This window comes from Centroberyx gerrardi, chromosome 18 (assembly GCF_048128805.1).
Source record: "Centroberyx gerrardi isolate f3 chromosome 18, fCenGer3.hap1.cur.20231027, whole genome shotgun sequence".
Classification (NCBI taxonomy): domain Eukaryota; kingdom Metazoa; phylum Chordata; class Actinopteri; order Beryciformes; family Berycidae; genus Centroberyx; species Centroberyx gerrardi.
Window position 1 is genome coordinate 1,355,477 of NC_136014.1, and position 17,349 is coordinate 1,372,825.

Genomic DNA, 17,349 nt, shown 5'->3' on the forward strand with positions numbered 1-17,349 from the left:
GGAGCAGCCGATAACTATCATACTGAAATATGTAGGCTGTAACACAAAGGTCATTCAATTATCAAACTTTCTCCACGATTCAGCAACAACAGTGCTCACATATAAAGCCTATAAGTGATTATTTATTTTACTTATGGAATCGGTATGTATTTTTTATAGTTATGGCTCTTGTAGCCTAAATAAAAGTAAAAAATGGTATAATATCATTGGGGTGTTTAGGACTACTCATTAGTCCATGATGAGTATTTATAATTGAAACCAACGAATATAGAAAAGAAAGAAGGAGAGCATGGAGAGATGGATCACTCAGCTTTTGTCTGGACTACAGGCTTCTGCAGCCAAGCAAAGACCAACAGACCGCATCAGTTACCTAATGTTGCCTATAGGGAAAAACACCACAGCCTACCTCAAAACTTATTTCTAAAATACAATATATACGGGGAAAGGGAGGTGTAGCCATTACTTCAATATATTAAATATTACAGGCACATTGCCAAACGTGCTTGAGCAACAAAACGGCACAAAGAACTGAGCAATTAAATGATAAAACAATAACGAACTATAAGGTATTTTAAAAAAACATGACAGGCTCTTTCAATCATCGTGAATTTACTGCATGGAATCCTTGGAATGCGCCATTACGCAGCACTCAGCTCACGTTTCCTACAGCCTACCTTACAGTGTTAGCCTATATAGTGTTAAATCATAGGAAATAACCAGTATGGATAACATTTGCTAAATGTGAAATATTTGTAGATATATAATATAGATATAAGAATATAATGAGCTCTGTCCATTAAATCCTTTTGGGGACGTGCTTTACGCACGGATGTCCCATTGAAATACAGAAGCACAATATTGCGCAATTAATCTTTCAGTTTATCCACAGACAGAATATCTCACGTTTCATGTCCAGGAGCTCTGTCTCATCACACTGTTGTTCTAAAGGTATGCAATCATGTGAAATTACTTTACATGGAGTTTTTATGGCGCTGAGTTGGTCAGTGGAAGAAAGGAGGAGAAGGAGAGGGAGAGACTTCACATCTGTCTACCAACGCCCTGTAGCCCGTCATACTGGTGTAATTTGCGGGTATGTTGCAGGGAGAAAATTGAAAAAAATTTATTTAGGTACAATACTTGTTTTTTAGAATTCTGAAAAGGCCTTTAAAGCGAGACCATAGTATTTCCAGTGTTTCAGAAATTTAAATTTAAAATCTCAACGCCAGCCCATGGCCCTTTCTAGTGTTAATAGAAAAAAAATACACCAAAATACTGATATTACAATGGTTAAAAAGCCTATGCAGTATGTCACGGGGATGCCCGATGCCCTATATTAACATACACCGCCAAACATTACCTGCATTAACTTTCATTTCTTTATCATAGATTACATCTTGGCGCCACTAAGAGATGTTAGTTAAGGGTTACTGTGTTTTGGTTTTGATTGTTAGATTCTCGCATTTTCATTGTAGTCTGTGTCTTACTGCAGTGTTTCAGCCATACTGGGAGGCCTACCAGCGTTGGCGTTATTTAACATTCCCGCCTGCATTGTTGACGTAATTCCGCAATCTTTACACATTATATAATTCATTCAAAAGTTAAATAAAGAAGCGGAGACATTTCATTATTTATCATGTTTAATGAAACAGTTTGCAAATTACTCTTACCCCGTGTATTTTTCTTCTCCTGCACTTGGCAGTTCCAGTTTTAGACCCGGAGTGCGAAACTGAGGCGGAGGAGTCCAACCTCATTTGTAGAGAGGGGTGGCAGTGGAATGTGCCAAGTGTGGTTGAGTAGAGGGGGGTCCAAATTGATAAAAGTATACATCTATTTTTTAATGCATCAGACTGATGATAGGGTCATTGCAATTTATTATGGTTGTCACATAGTTATATCAATGTAATAATAATTGTATTGAATCAGACCCTTGATGTATTGTTTGTCTTCATAGGAGGGGCTTAGAGTATATAGGAGGCCAGCACCCATGGGTGCCCGCTCACTCTGCCTCGCTCCAGCCAGGAATTGGGACCAGGACTGCTGGCCTAATAGCATAGGGCCCACGTCAGGGGCTTAGCCTATGTTTTGGTTTATAGCTTAGTTCTGCCTTTGTTATTTTTGTAGTTTTCTTGATTCATTATCTATTTCTTTATTTTTCTTTTCAAAACATTTTGAGTATTTTTCATTTTTGTGTTTTTTTACAACTCATCTTGTAAATACGCCTGGTTTCTCCACAATAAATCCCACGTGGTGATATTGAAGCCTGCCTCGGCCTGTGCCTTCCTCTTCTACCCACTCGCCATCCTAACACAGTGGATTTTACATGACGTGGTATCACTGGACCCTGAGCAACGACTTGCAGTGTGTTTGAGGTGAAACCAGTTGCTGTTCTGGCTACAGCTGTGGAGAAAATAGATCATAGTTGTCTGTGAAGCGCTACCATACTCTCAGTTTGGCAGGCGATAATTTAATTTGTGCCTATATATCTATATTAGCCTTCCTAGTCCACTGTATGAGTGAACGTGGATCAGAGTGTGTGCCTCACCTGTGCGTAAAGGCGCACGGCCTAACCATCTCCCCGTACCCAAGCCTTTTAGCGATCGAAAGCCACACATTTATTTCAGCCTGGGACAACGTTTGAAAATGTGACATCATAGAAAGCAAAAGATTTCATTGGTCAAGTGTATATTTTCGCAGACGGAATGCCGCAGGAGACAAAGTGGTTCCGAATTTTTTTCTTGCCGCACGAAAGTTCCGCCCTGGTGTGCAAGCTTCCATTATAACCCACAAAATCATTTTTTGTAAATCTCCGTGCGAATAATCCGCACCGAAATTCACACTCGGTGTGAAAGAGCTTTAAGGCTGTCTTTTGTTGCTGTCTTGTTATGCAATTTTTTTGGGTGAATAAACACCTTTTGGTTGCACCGTACCACCGCCTCTTTTGCTGTGAATCCATCCGCTAATCGGGTCAAACCTAACACCCACCTTAAAGGGATATGCCTATTAGTTATTTGTCCTTCAGGGTGCTGCTGCTGGGCAGCAATTCAAAGAAGGAAAAAGTAACATTTCAAATTATGCTATGCATTTCCATCAAATGTGGTGCATGTAATGTGTTGGTACATTTGAATAACATGTCACTTGGGCTCTGAAGAGCCAGGCCAACTTTTTTCAGTGCACTGAAAGTGTCTTTCTGAAACAGTATAATACTTTTGTGCATATTGTGTAAGTGTGGCATGTTGAAATCCTCTGATTTATATTTATCTCTGCTTCAGCAGACACCACCAATCATTTCCTTAAATTTACTTGGGAAAGCAGTTAGTTTTAGAATTTAGAACGCAGGCAGGTGCCGTTAATAGTGAGTTCGCGCTGGTCCTTCAGTTGGCGATTACCAGTAGAGGCAACTGTATGTACCAGCCGTGCCAGCCGACTCACTTTTGTATTTATAATTATTTTTCAGGTGAGTCAGGTGTCACCGAGCACTTAAATGCGTCCACTGTCATGTGTGTGAGCTAGCGGAGCTATTGTTTCTGTTCTTGGTTGTCCGTTGTGTATTTTTTGGGGTAATCTACTTTTAATTAACTTTACATTTAACTAACGTTAGTTCGCTACCGCGAACGAACACTATAACGGTCATATTAACCATTTAAACGATATTTGCAGTTACATGTTAGGTTGTGTTAACTCACATACATGTGTTCTTTGTTTGGGAGTGTGTATGTTATATTGTCAGATGCTTTTACCTTGAAGGGGAGCCGGAATGTGGGTGTGTTTTGACTTGCAATGGCTAACGGTAACATCAGCTGTAGTAGTAGCGTTTACAGTCGCCATGGCAACGGCGCACCAAGGCAGATGCCAGTTGTAAATATAGGTTAATCAGTTTTTGAATGAAAGTGCAGAAATACATGACTTATTATTTGTAGAAAGGGTAGTACATTACAGAATGATAATTTTTGAATACTTTATGCTTGGAATAGATAGGTTAGTGTGGTTAAGAACTATTATATGAATCTAATGTAGCTTAATTATAATTTTCTATTGATGTTGATTATTTTGATTATTATTTTGTATTATGAATCCCAGTGTTTTGTACATAATTGATTAATCAGTTGGCGATTACCAGTAGAGGCAACTGTATGTACCAGCCGACTCACTATAATTATTTTTCAGAATAAACATCTTCTTTTAAAATATGCCACTGAATCCAGTCCACGATTCATGAGTGCAACATAAGCATCAATAAAAAATGTAAGTGACTAGATTTTAGTTGTCCCTTCTGATCTACCTGTTGGTATAATATTGCAGTTGTGCTTCATGTTTTTAAAAAAACTAAGTAAAATGAGTGAGAGTAGTGATTAAGGGAGAAGTTTAGATTAGATAAATTAAGTTTTCTAAGTGGGAAACTAAGATTCAATAGAATAAACATTCTGAGTAATTGCAACATAACTAGCCGAGTTAAATAAATGGAAGGGGAGATTCTTTACAAACATTAGTTGTTTTAATTTGCATTGAACTAAAACTTGATTCAGTTACATTTGAAGTAGATTCATCTTAACCAAGTATACTGAACAAAAATATAAAGGCAACACTTTTGGTTTTGCTCCCATTTTTCATGAGTTGAAATAAAAGATCTAAGACTTTTTCTATGCACACAAAAGGCTTATTTCTCTCAAATTTTGTTCACAAATTGATGCATGATTATTGCACAGGTGTGCCTTGGGCTGGTCACAATAAAAGGCCACTCTAAAATGTGCAGTTTTTATCACACAACACAATGCCACAGATGTCGCAAAAAAATGCATATCTGTAGCCCTAGTCATGTGAGATCCATAGTTCAGTGCCTAATAAATGTCTTTTTTCAAGATAAAACTGCACATTTTAGAGTTTATTGTGACCAGCCCAAGGCACACCTGTGCAATAATCATGCTGTTTAATCAGCATCTTGATATGCCACACCTGTCAGGTGGATGGATTATCTTGGCAAAGGAGAAGTGCTCACTAACACGGATTTAAACAAATTTGTGAACAAAATTTGAGAGAAATAAGCCTTTTGTGTGCATAGAAAAAGTCTTAGATCTTTTATTTCAACTCATGAAAAATGGGAGCAAAACCAAAAGTGTTGTCAGTCACCTGTCGCTTCGTTAGATGATGCGCTTCGTGAGATGACGTCTAGAGGGCGTCTTTGACTAAGAGTTGGCCTCTTGTCTATGGGCTAAATGCCACATTCAGTCCCACACACTGATAAATGCCACAGTGAGCCCCACTCTCCGCCAATTTACAGACATCCATGTCTTCTGCTGCCCTGCAGACCTTAATGATAGGTAACGTTATTACCTTGTGGTACTGAAGTGACGTTAGTGGAATACGTAGTGGAGTAGTTAATTTAACCGATAACCGTGTTGCACTAGCTGACCATTGCTCCCATACACTAAGCCACACTCTCTGCCGTTAATTTACAAACTTTAACGGCAGGTTACATTAGCCGTGGCGACACTGATCCGCTGTGTCTGTCTCCTGTGTCTGTCTCTGTCTCCGTTCATTTCAATTGATTTTCAGTAAGAGCCGGACAGGACTGATGATGCGTCCGTCTCCGTCAAATTTCCATCTGTTTTGACAGGCAGAAAGTTCAACCCAGTTCAACTTTTTCTGGACAGACGGATTTGTCACCATGTGTTGACAATCAGAGGCATTCCTACGTTTGTTTTGGAAAAAATAGTGGCGATCACAGGCACAGCGGTACAACCAAAACAAAGATAAAACGGAGAAACCTGGGGCCGTATTCACAAAACATTTTATCTTACCACTAGGAGGACTCCCAAATAGCACTAAAAGTTCCTAGCTAAGAGTTTCCTCTTAAAACCTATTCATGAAGCTGCTGAGACCAACTTTTACTAAGGAATGGGGAGAAATCTTAAGCTAAGAGAAAGGGCGGGGTTGACCTCGTTGCTATGGATGATGTCGTGTTTCATGAAACAGTGATTGGCTGATAGGGGATGGGTCTCTGTCAGTGAATTCATCATAGAAATACTGTAGGAGGTATCATGGCAGCTCGTTAAACAATTAGTGGATATTCATATAAGCAGCCTTTTAATTATCAGACTAGAATAACCATGGCTGATAGTAAGACGTGTGACGCTACATTGTGCAAACGAAAACGAAAACCAAACTGGACGCAAGAACAGCTTTTACTTCTTGCCCAACTTGTGCATAAAAGGAAGGACATTATTAAAGGAAAATTTGGAGTTGGGATGACTTCAAAAACCAAAAAAGAAGCGTGGAAAAATATATGCTTGCAAATGAATGCGGCTTTCCCACTTCTGTCCAGAACCACCGATAAGTGTGAAAAGCGCTGGTATTCTTTGCAGTCTCAGGCAAGGGCAGAGATTGCAGAATTCAACCGACAAACAACTGCCACAGGTAATAGGCCAATTCTTTTCAACTATGCTAGACCACAATGTTTTATTCTCTATCATTCAATGTATTTAGCCTATACAAAAATGAGCATAAATGTATTTATACATAAATGAACCTCGCTATACACGTCATCGCAGATTATATTAACATGTAATCTATAATTCATAATCATGTAATCATAGTTGCATTTTCCCTGTGGCCAAGTAGCGTAGAGTTGTCACAACCTTGATCTCCGGTGTTATTGGGTTGTTTCTGTTTGTTGGTGAAGTGACTGCATCCCTGACTAGCTCTACTATGATCATAATACCCTCGCGATTAAGGCGATACCTTTTTAAAACCTCAGTATCATTAAATGTTTCTAAAATGTTGACCCGATTACGAGGATTTAGGAGAAAATTAGGAGTCCTAAGATTAGGACTGACATGCCCATTATTTTTAGGAGTTTCTCCTAAATCAGCAAGTTGGGAGCTACTTTTAGCCTTAAGATGTTTTGTGAATATGGCCCCTGGTGTAATGTTGGGATGACTAGGTTTTCCAAGACAGTTTCTTATTTAATTTATATTGTATGGTCTGTTTCTTCTTTTTTCTATGAAGTAGCACCGTTATGAGCAAAGCTAGGCTACTGTATGTCTGCCTCTCCTACCATGTTGACATTCCAAAACAGCCCAATGGACAGAAATCTATCCGTCAATAATTCTGTCCGTTTTCCGAAGGATCAGTGTGGCCGCAGTTAGTGGAATTCGACACGCGCCGTGGGCCTATACAGGATCTGTACTTGTTTCAACAATGCATCACTTAACCTTTTAAGCCGTGTTTCCTCAGATCTCCTAAGTAGTTAAAAGTTGTTGAGAGTTGTTTGTGCATGGGAAAATACATTTACGGTTACCCTTGCTTATTCATTAGACACAACAGACATTTGTAAATCTTGCCATCTGCATCTATAAATCTTTTTTTCTGCATTAATTTCATTATGAGACTAACTCCATACAATACACCACCTTGATGTACTCCAATAGTTATACAATTTCCACTCTATTTTAACACATTCAATGCACTCCGGGATTCAACTTCAGTATAATTCTGTATTTCCTCAACTCTTAAGATGTGTTTCATGACAGTGAAAATGCATCTAAGAGCACAAAGGATCACAACTAAACACAATTGGAAACAAACTTTATTCAAAGATTGAATAAATCCTATAACTTGAATACATTAACTACAGAGATGTACGTCATTTATATCAAATCTTTCAAGAGTTCAGAAACCTATGACAAAAACAAAGCGTCAGAGAAACAGAATAACAAAAGGCAGGTAAGGAAACCAACACATGAACACGGTAAGGTCAGGGATTGACGGTGTACTAACTGACTAGCTTTCGTTCCTTTGAGCCAGACCACTGGCAGCAAGCGGTGGTGACAAAAGGTGTTTATTGGTAAATATATTCACCGTACAGCATGACATGCAGTGCCAGTGTCTGTTAGTATTAGGTTAAATCCTGGAGCTATGTGTCAGGATCTATCTGGGTTCATTGGGATGTCTTCCCTATAATCACCACCAAATAAATTGGACACAAGACCAGGAAAGAGTTGTGAGATCATACACTTTAAACTACAGACAGTCAGATCATTACAATGTCCTCATGGACTTGGAAGAATAGGGAAGTCTACTACAGAAACTCTGGAAGTGTTTTTGTAATATATGACAGCGAACGCAACATAGTCACCAGAATTCCCCTTGAAACATTTTATACTACCAAACTCCATTGTAGCTGCACTGATGTCTGGCGGCCAGTTATCCACGGGAAGAAAAATACACAAAGGTTTTTCTCCACAGCGTCAAAGTGTTTTAGAGTGGATTTCCTTTAACTCTGCCATTGCTCTGATACATGGATGATCCCATGTTTAGTAACCACAACGTCTTTGTGACAGTCACAATCCAAGCAAATTCAGTTATTTTAAAATAGATAATTCATTTCCACTTATATAGCACTTTACTGTCATATATTTGCAGACCTTGTCTAATCTTCTCTTTAGTGCGCATAGATGGAAGGATGTGAGATGCAGTTGAACTGCCTAAAAGAAGTTAACATCACTTGTAATACTAAATAAGGACCATTTGAAAAAGTCAACATCACTTATACTATATTTTTAGATTCTTTCCTACGTTTGCATTTATACACTATATATCATTTGGTTCCGCAGAGGCAAAAACCAGGCCAGAGTATCCTAAAAGCAGTGAGAACATCGTTCTTCCATTATAAGCCAATGTAACAGGGTTGATGGTAGTGCTGAGATGCTTTCAGCTCACCTTGGTCTTACTGAAGCTCTGAGGCCTGAGGAGGCAGCTAGTATACATATTTCATTAGATTGGCTGGGTCAGGCAACCACAGTCTCAGAAAAGATTTTTTAAAAAGGATCACAAATACAAACCTTGAATCTGGTAGAAACCATTAGCTATCTTTTGGTATGAATTGGTAAACAAACTGTATTGACTGCAGTGAGGGACAAGAATGACACTACAAGCTAAGATCAGAAAGAATGATACAAAAAAAGATATGTCATTTAGGAAAGGTGTCAAAAATAAATACAAATATTGCACCATTTTTAATTTCTGGCAACTGAGCATTAGTTAGTACAGTGTCTGTGACAATAGGCCTCTCTTTACACATCCTTGTAAAATGTATTTCTATACACGAAGATGTATGTTCTCTGTTCTCATCTACTTAATATCATTAATATCACAATGTTTAGGGGCCCATGTTTGGAAAGAGGATCGGTCAAAATAGCTACATGAATTAAACATTATCAGCAAGCAATATCAATAATATTATTAATTCCATGGCACAATTATAAATGACAAATCTGGTTGCATACAGAATGTAAGACTACAGCATCAATTCATTACATATAGAAAACAACAGTGAAAACACAGGAACCTAATAATGTGCTGCTTAGTATTAAATAATGGGCAGGAATTTTACCAAAATATGGCATGGGCTTTAGCATGACATGGGTAATGAATCCATCAGCTTGGCAAAGGAGACATGGCCTAAACAGGAGCTGGAATATATTCACCGATTCAAGAAACATACGCCAGGCGTGTAAACTTCACTTTAACACCAGGGTAACAGCGGGGGATCAAATCCAGGAGAAATACTTTCCTTCTGTCTTTACAAACATCAGATGAAGGTGGCTGTCATTTGCTCATAACACTGATGACTACTTCAACATGTCTGAATATTCCCCCTTCATAAAGTGGAACCAAAGCCGGATTAAAGCAGGTTTGGACACAGACAGCGTTCATTACCATCAATAGAAAACAAGCATTAAAGATGACAGACAAAGAAGAATATTAATGAGATTGTCGCTCTGTTAACGGTATGAGGAACCAGTCTGTCTCAAAGTACGGAATATCTGGATAATGTGGGTAACTTCCTTAGCTCAAAAAGGGATAGACTGGTTGAGCCTGGATGAATTGCAGTCTTTAAAGCCAGATTGAACTTTGGTAGAATATTTTCACTTTTCACCATGGACCTCTCCAAAGACGTTTAGGTTTACTCGCTCACTTTTCCAGCTTTGTGATGACCGTAACATCCCATTGAAGAATCGATAGAATGGACAATGTCGGTGGTTGGCTTTTCATGACCTCTGGGTATGTGCACTGGAAACTGAAAATGTTCTACCAAATGGCACACGATGAGCTTTGAATTATCCTTCTGCACTCACACAAAGTTAAGGAAAACATCCTCTCAATTCAGATAAAAATGTTCCATTATTGGCATAGATATCACTAGATAGCCCCTACTAGCGTCCCTGTAGGGAAGTGTAGTCTTTAGTTTAGTGAAGAAAAGATCAGATCATTAACTATACAAACAGAGGAAAACCCACACTCTTAAACAGTCTCTCCAAAAGCCCGCCCCATATCACATTTCACCAATCAGTGGCCTCTTCCTCCCTGATGACATTGTGTTTCTTGACATCTGCTTTCGTCTGCCATTTTCTGACATCATTCATTTTGCCGTCCTGTAGATTCAGATCAGTCTCTCAATAACAATCTTAGAAGTATGTTACAAAAAAATCCACACATGTAGTTCGGTCTTTCAGCTTCCTCTTCCTGTTTTACAGCACTGCTTCCTCCCAAACTAGGTACTTTTAGCTCAAATCACATCCACATCCCTAGGTTACGCCCCAAAACCCCCACCGCCCCAGTCCACCAGGAGGAAAAAAGGAAAACTGAACGCCTCCTTCCATTTTCCTTTGTTCCTTCTCTTCTCATGGAAATCTTTAAATATTTTTTTTGAGAGGGACTTTCATCCTGTAATCTCCTCCTGGAATCTCTCTACCAACGACCAGGCTTGGAGCTCTACTCCGAGCCTCTAGGAGGAGCTGTCTGTCTCAGCAGCCTTGGATGGGGTTTCCTCTGAGGGGGTCTCACTGGAGATCCCGGTATCTCCATTCTCTGGTCCATCACTGACTGACATCTTCTCCAGAGCTGTGGGACAGACACAGATTCAGATGTATCTTCTGTAATGATGTATTCTACATCAAACAGACATCCTCCATAACCACAGCCTTTGTAATATAAATAGTTTACAGTAGGGTTGGGCGATATCCAAAATTGAATAACACGATACTGTCGTGCCAAAATATTGCGATATCCGATATTATCGCGGGGGGTGGGTCGTTTTTTTGTCTTTTCATTTTTTAGCCAGGTTTTTTTGAGGGGGTATTGTATTTTATTTCTTCCAAATTACATCAAATTTCTAGGCTATTAATAATAATAATAATCGATATCACAGGAAATATCGCGATATTCACAAAATATTGCAATATTTGATAATATTGAATATCAGCCCAAGCCTAATTTGCAGCACACTGCCACAAGACCAGTTTGTAACAAAACATATTGTTTGTAACAAAACGTTTGGCATATTGTATTAACCCTGTCCTGCATTCATCTAAGAGTGGACATGCATGTGGGTCAAACTTAATGTGACCAACTGGATGTGGTAGTGTAGTAATGTAATACAACGTAAGAAAATAAGACCAGTTGCCCGTCCCATTTATATGTTCATTCATGGCATTTGTCTTATTTCACTTGTCTCACTTTCCAACTCTGCCTCGACTAGATATCACTGAATGTAAAGAATCTGTCAATATCACAATCTAACGTCACATTTAAATCAAAATTGAACATAATAAAAATAAATGTCATTACATGGTGAAAAATTAAGACCTCTAATAACTGTATTTAACACATTTTAATACTTTTTAAATTTAGATCATTTAAAGGGATAGTTTGTTTTTTGGGGAATTGGGCTATTTTTTCTACTAACCCAGAGTCAGACAAACTCGTGGATACCTTTTTTCTGCATACAGTTTGAAGAAATGGGAACAGTTAGCTTAGCTCAATTGCTGGAAGTTTAGGGGATCAATTAGCAGCTCCTCTCATAAGTAGGGAAATAGATTTTTTAACTTCTCAGAAGATGGATGGCTGGTCTAGCAAAGCTATAAATTGTACTTTATGTATTTATAAAGCCATTAATTCAACTAATAATAAAGAAATGAGATTATATCAACCTTCTCATTCCCGGTCGGACTTCTTTTATGGTACATTCAACTGGGAACTGGGAACCTTCCCACTTTCGTATAAGAAAAATCCATTTGAACAGCCCTCCAACTCGTAATTCCTAGTTGGAAACTTGGGACTCTTCTCTGAGCTCAGGTTCCCACCAATATAACACTTCCATGGTTTCCACCTCAAGTAGGAAGTAGGAAATTCCAAGTGGGAAGTTTCCCAGTTCCCAGTTGTCTTGAACGTATGCTTAGGTTCTGCCTCTGCTCTCTTCTCGTGGAAGCGCAGTTTTGTAAACTCAAAACTTTCATGAGTGATCTAGCTGGTGACGTAGCCATCGGTATTTGTGATCCAAAATGACCACAGGCTAATCATGTTGGATTTTGAGGAAGTATTTTTCAAAACCATATTTATTTATATGGAATATACATCTATTTCCTTGCTTTTGTGAGGGGCTGCTAATTGATCCCATACACTTCCAACAACTGAGCTAAGCTAACTGTTCCCATTCTTTCAAACTGCATACAGAGACATAAAAACGGCATCCAAGAGTTTGTCTGACTCTGGGTCAATAGGAAAAATAGCTAAATCCCCTAAAGACCGAGCTATCCCTTGCTGCATTATGCAACTTTTTCACATTGAAATACCAATAAAAAAGTAGGATATATTACACATTATCAGTCTGTGTGTGTCTGTGACCCTGTGTGTTCATGCCTAAATCCCCCAGTCTGAAATTGGCTTTTCAATGATGTTGGGACGTTTTAGGGTGTTGTGTGGTTGTGGCCAGCAGTGGGGTGGGGTGTGGCAATCAAGGTGAGGCTAGTGGCCACAGAGCAGGGAGGTTATAGCAACAACAACAATGGAGGAAAGCAGTAAGAAAACAAAGAACACCAAAGCTAAATATTCTAAAACACAGTGAACATCAGTGTTGCTTTTTTATTGCAGATTGGCTGCGTTCTCCGTCGGCTTCTTCAACGCCTGTGGAGGCTTTACAGATGCCGGTTACCCCCGCCTCAGACTAGATGCTGTGTCAAGGTAGACAGCTCATCAAAATTACTGACAAGTGTTTGAGTGGGACTTTGTTTTACCCTGCAGTGATGCTGAGTTGTTGCTAGGTGGCGCTGTGCTCCCATCCTCCAGTTCATCCAGGTAGAGTCTGTAGCGATGGCCGTTGTCATCCTCATACTCCACATTCTCGTCATCACTGTCCACCTCTGGAGCCACATACACCACCTCAAACTCTATCTGTCCTCGCTGACACACACACACAGACATACACACCCCGAACAAGCAATTAGAGAGAAACGGCAGAAAACCAACTGATGTATATGTGTGTGTGTGTGTGTGTGTGTGTGTGTGTTACCTGCTGGGACAGGATGGTGACGGCCTCCTTGTGTTTGGCATCTCGCAGGTTGATGCTGTTGACAGCCAGGATGGCGTCTCCAACATGCAAACCTCCACATCGCTCTGCCGGCTGGCTGGGATGGATCTCTGAGATCAGGATGGGAACGCCATGCTCCTTCCCACCCTGACAAGACAACATACACACACACAGACACACACACACACACACACACACACAGAAGGCAGAAGGCGTCAGTGGGAGGCATGTCATTCCTTGAATTAAAAAAAAACTTGATTTCCCTTTGTTCTCATGGTGTATTTTGTGTAGATTCTTGACAAACAGCTCAATGTAATCCATTCTGAATTAAGACTGCAACACCACAAAATGCAGAAAAAAGATTTATAAAAGAAAGCTACCAATAATCCTATGACTCTGACTTACCGTGATGGAGATGCCCAGTCCCTCATGATCTTCTTTGGCTAGCACCACCTTTCTGATAGGGCCTACTCCCTGGGTTTTCTTCAACATGTCTGGGTCCTGAAATCAGTCAAAGAGAAGAATTATGAGTTACTCAAACATTTAACTCTGGAAGGGGCAATAAAGGTTAAAAAGTCATCCCTCTCTCTCCCAATCTTTCCTGTCTCTCTCTACTTGGAACTGTCTAATGAAGGCAAAATGGCCAAAAAGTAAGCTTACAAAAAAAAAAAAAATTTCAAATAGTTTAAATGAGTGGCCAGCACTCACATGCCCCACAGGGGAGGGTAGAGGTTTCTTTGGATCATTACGCCCCCTACAGGCTCGGATGACTGTCTTGTGTCGGTGGAGGTGGATCTCTGCCTCCAGCTGGTTCCACAGCTTGTCGTGGGCGGGCCCTTTCATGTCGCGGCCCAATAGCTGAATCTGCTGCACTCTGGAAGAGAAACCAAGAGCTAATCAGATACTGCTGGTAAGTTAATTTCAGGCAATCCCTCCATTCATTTTCTTGCTGCTTATCAAGGTCAGGATTGCAGTGGCAACAGGGCAAGCAGAGCAGCAAGAGTTGGGAATTGTAGTCCCGGGGGGAGGGGGGGGGGGGCTCAACTCTTTCACCCTGAGGAGAAACCTCATATCACCCTGTGGAGGAAAAATAGCATTTTTGCTGCTTCTACCTGCGATATCAATCTTTCAGTCTCTACCCAGAGCTTGTGACCATAGGTGAGGGTTGAACGAAGATTGACCAGTAAATAGAGGCAGGCAGTTAGTTTCAGGCAGGTAATGAGCAAAAGCTGCAATGTGGTAACTAACTGTTCCTTGACTGATAGGTCTCTGTCCTACTCACTTAGCCCTGGTTCACACCAGAAGTGGAACGGATGCATAGCAGAGCCCGCTTCCCTTTGGTGCCCATGTTAATGGATTGGAGTGTTGGGCCAGGTGATTTGTTTTGTCAGTGAATGAATAATGGCGCAGGAAAATGTGTAACAGCAGTGTGTAAAAGAAGACAAATATTTAACCAGGAACTGAAAGTAATGGCAACAAAAACTCAATAGTGAGTTTATGGTGTCCTAATCATATTTTATGGAATTTTTTTTAATATCCTATGGTGTCACTATATTATTCCTGTAGGGTCTAGTGTGTAGCCTAATATAGCCAAAATAACAAAGGCTTAAAGAATTATAAATCATTTATAAAAATCTAAATTATGTATTAGCGTCATATAGTATATTATATAAATGGCAAATGTAGGCAAATATTGATTTTCATCTGTTGTTCTATGGTGTGGCCTGTTCATGTGATATCCTGCTTGAGTAACTTTATGGTGCAATCTGACCAGTCTGCTGGTGACAGTATATAGGCCTACTGAATCATCACTTGAGTATACAGTATGCAGTCTGTATGCAGTACATACAGTGTTGGAAAAAGTTACTTTTGAAACTAACTAGTTACTTTACTTCATTACTTGCCCTAAATAGTAACTAGTTACGTTACTAAGTTAGTCTTTATTAAAAGTAACTTGTTAGAGTACTTTCACGTTACCCACTTAAAAACATGCCTTTAAAATACGTCTTCTGCTGATGTCATCACTATTATTGAATATAAATCATCACTAAGTAACAATCTACTGTTATCTAAATAAAACATTAAGGTAGCTTTCAGTTACCAGGGCTCCATTCCAGAAAGCAGGTTCAACAAACTCTGAGTCTAACCCTGAACTCTGAGTCGATTAACCCCGAGATAGGAAACTCCGAGTTTTCGGTTCCAGAACAGCTGATCTGAGTTAGTTCAATCAACTCTGAGTATGTTCACCCTGAGTTAAGCGCGTGCGTGACGACAATAAAAAGCCATCATCAATAAAGCTCCGATACTACGATTCACCATGGCAACAGGTAAATAAAAGGCAGAGCCTCCATTTTAATCCAGTGGACGTAGAGATATTAATGCATGTGTATGCGGACGGTGCACATTTATCTTTACAAAAACAGCCCGAGTCAGAGTGGGGAAAAGTGTCAATAAGTTAACACAACAAAGTTTTATTCAGTGTTGTCCATTAATTCATTTTTTACCAGACATACATTTCCTTAATGGATGATAAAGTGGTGGAATCTGACTGTGTATTAGGCTATAGCCTACATTACATTTTAAATATATTTGTTGAGCTTTAATCTGACGGGGACAAACACAGGGGTCAGCAACTGAAGATGAAAAATACAGTTAAAGATTTAAAAAATATATAGATCAAAGACATAGAGACATGATTGTAAGCTCACAATCTGATCCAGTAATAATGTGTTTGGTGGTTTGCACTTGAAAAGGCGTTGAGGTTAAAATACAGTAGATTTTAAATTTTTAGACATCTATTTGTATCTTGGCTCAACAGCATTCAGTGACTATTTCAGCTACTTCAACAAATGTAGTAAATTTAAACATTGTCACTGAAATGCTGTTAAAACACGTTAAGACTATGCACCCTATTTAAAAAACTCACTTTCAAACTACATTCTGCAGCTGCACCACGATCCTGCTCAAATATTAACATATAATCTCCAATATTATAGAAATGATGTTCCATCAGTGCGACCAATCACATCATGAGTGATAGAGATAATTATTCATTGATCCTACGTGTCTAAAGCTTCATACCGATTTTGTAAATTTAAACTGAGATTACACATCATGTGCAATAAACATTTCAGTGCAGGAACTGCTCTAACAAACTGACAGCTGTGTGCACAGTCACAGTGTTATAAAAAAAAAAATAACTTCCACTCGCAAAAAGGACATGCAGAGGTTTTATTCTGAGCTGAGGGTGAATTCACGCTGTGTAGGCTAATATTTGAATGTGAAGGCAAAAACCGCTGTTCAAAGAAATGACTGATGCGCATAAAAGCGGTAACTTTAGATAGTCCTTGAGTAACAAACTAATATCCAACCAGGATTTTGATTCTGACATACAGTAAACCTCCGCTAATTAATGCGCTTTGATACGGAGGAAATGAAACCGCGTGTCTGGCTCTGTAAGAGGGAGGAGACAGAGAGAAACTCGGGGTTTGTTGAAGAAAACCTGCCAGCGAGCAGGTTAGGTTCGCAGAGTTTAAGTTATCTCTCTTTCTGGAACTGAAAACTCGGAGTTTCCCTCATCTCATGGTTAACAAACTCAGAGTTTTCACTAAACCCGCTTTCTGGAATACCACCCTGGTTCCACAGTAAATAGTCAGATCGCAGAGGAAGCCTTAACTGATCCTGTGTGGTCTCAAAATAAACAGCAGACAGCGCTCACAAGCGCTTTCAATTCAAATCTTAGGTATGATAGTGAAAGCTAAACTTACAGTTAGCAATAATGTTCTTACCCTTTTCTGCGATCAGTTCAAAGTAATGCGAATATTTCCAAGTTCTGCAGTTTATTGTTGTGTTCATCCTGAAAGCTAGTCCTACAAGCCTCCACCGCGCACTGCCAGCCTACAGTATAGTCTGCTTTGAACATCATGTAGCGCAATACTTTCTATTTTACTTTAATTTAAAAGCGTACTTTAATTTGCACTAACTAA

General features: G+C 39.5%; 1 protein-coding gene across 1 annotated transcript in view; it reads right to left on the bottom strand.

Annotated features, from left to right (window-relative positions):
• Positions 1–8,965: 8,965 nt before the first annotated feature.
• Positions 8,966–17,349, bottom strand: part of gopc (golgi-associated PDZ and coiled-coil motif containing) — a 30,644-nt gene continuing 22,260 nt past the window's right edge. Inside the window, exons 4-8 of the mRNA XM_071899461.2 lie at positions 14,072–14,237; positions 13,769–13,864; positions 13,346–13,510; positions 13,071–13,236; positions 8,966–10,899 (exon numbers count right to left, since the gene is read on the bottom strand). Coding sequence (XP_071755562.1) covers positions 10,784–10,899; positions 13,071–13,236; positions 13,346–13,510; positions 13,769–13,864; positions 14,072–14,237 — 709 coding nt within the window. The 3' untranslated portion in view covers positions 8,966–10,783. The remainder of the gene's footprint in view (positions 10,900–13,070; positions 13,237–13,345; positions 13,511–13,768; positions 13,865–14,071; positions 14,238–17,349) is intronic.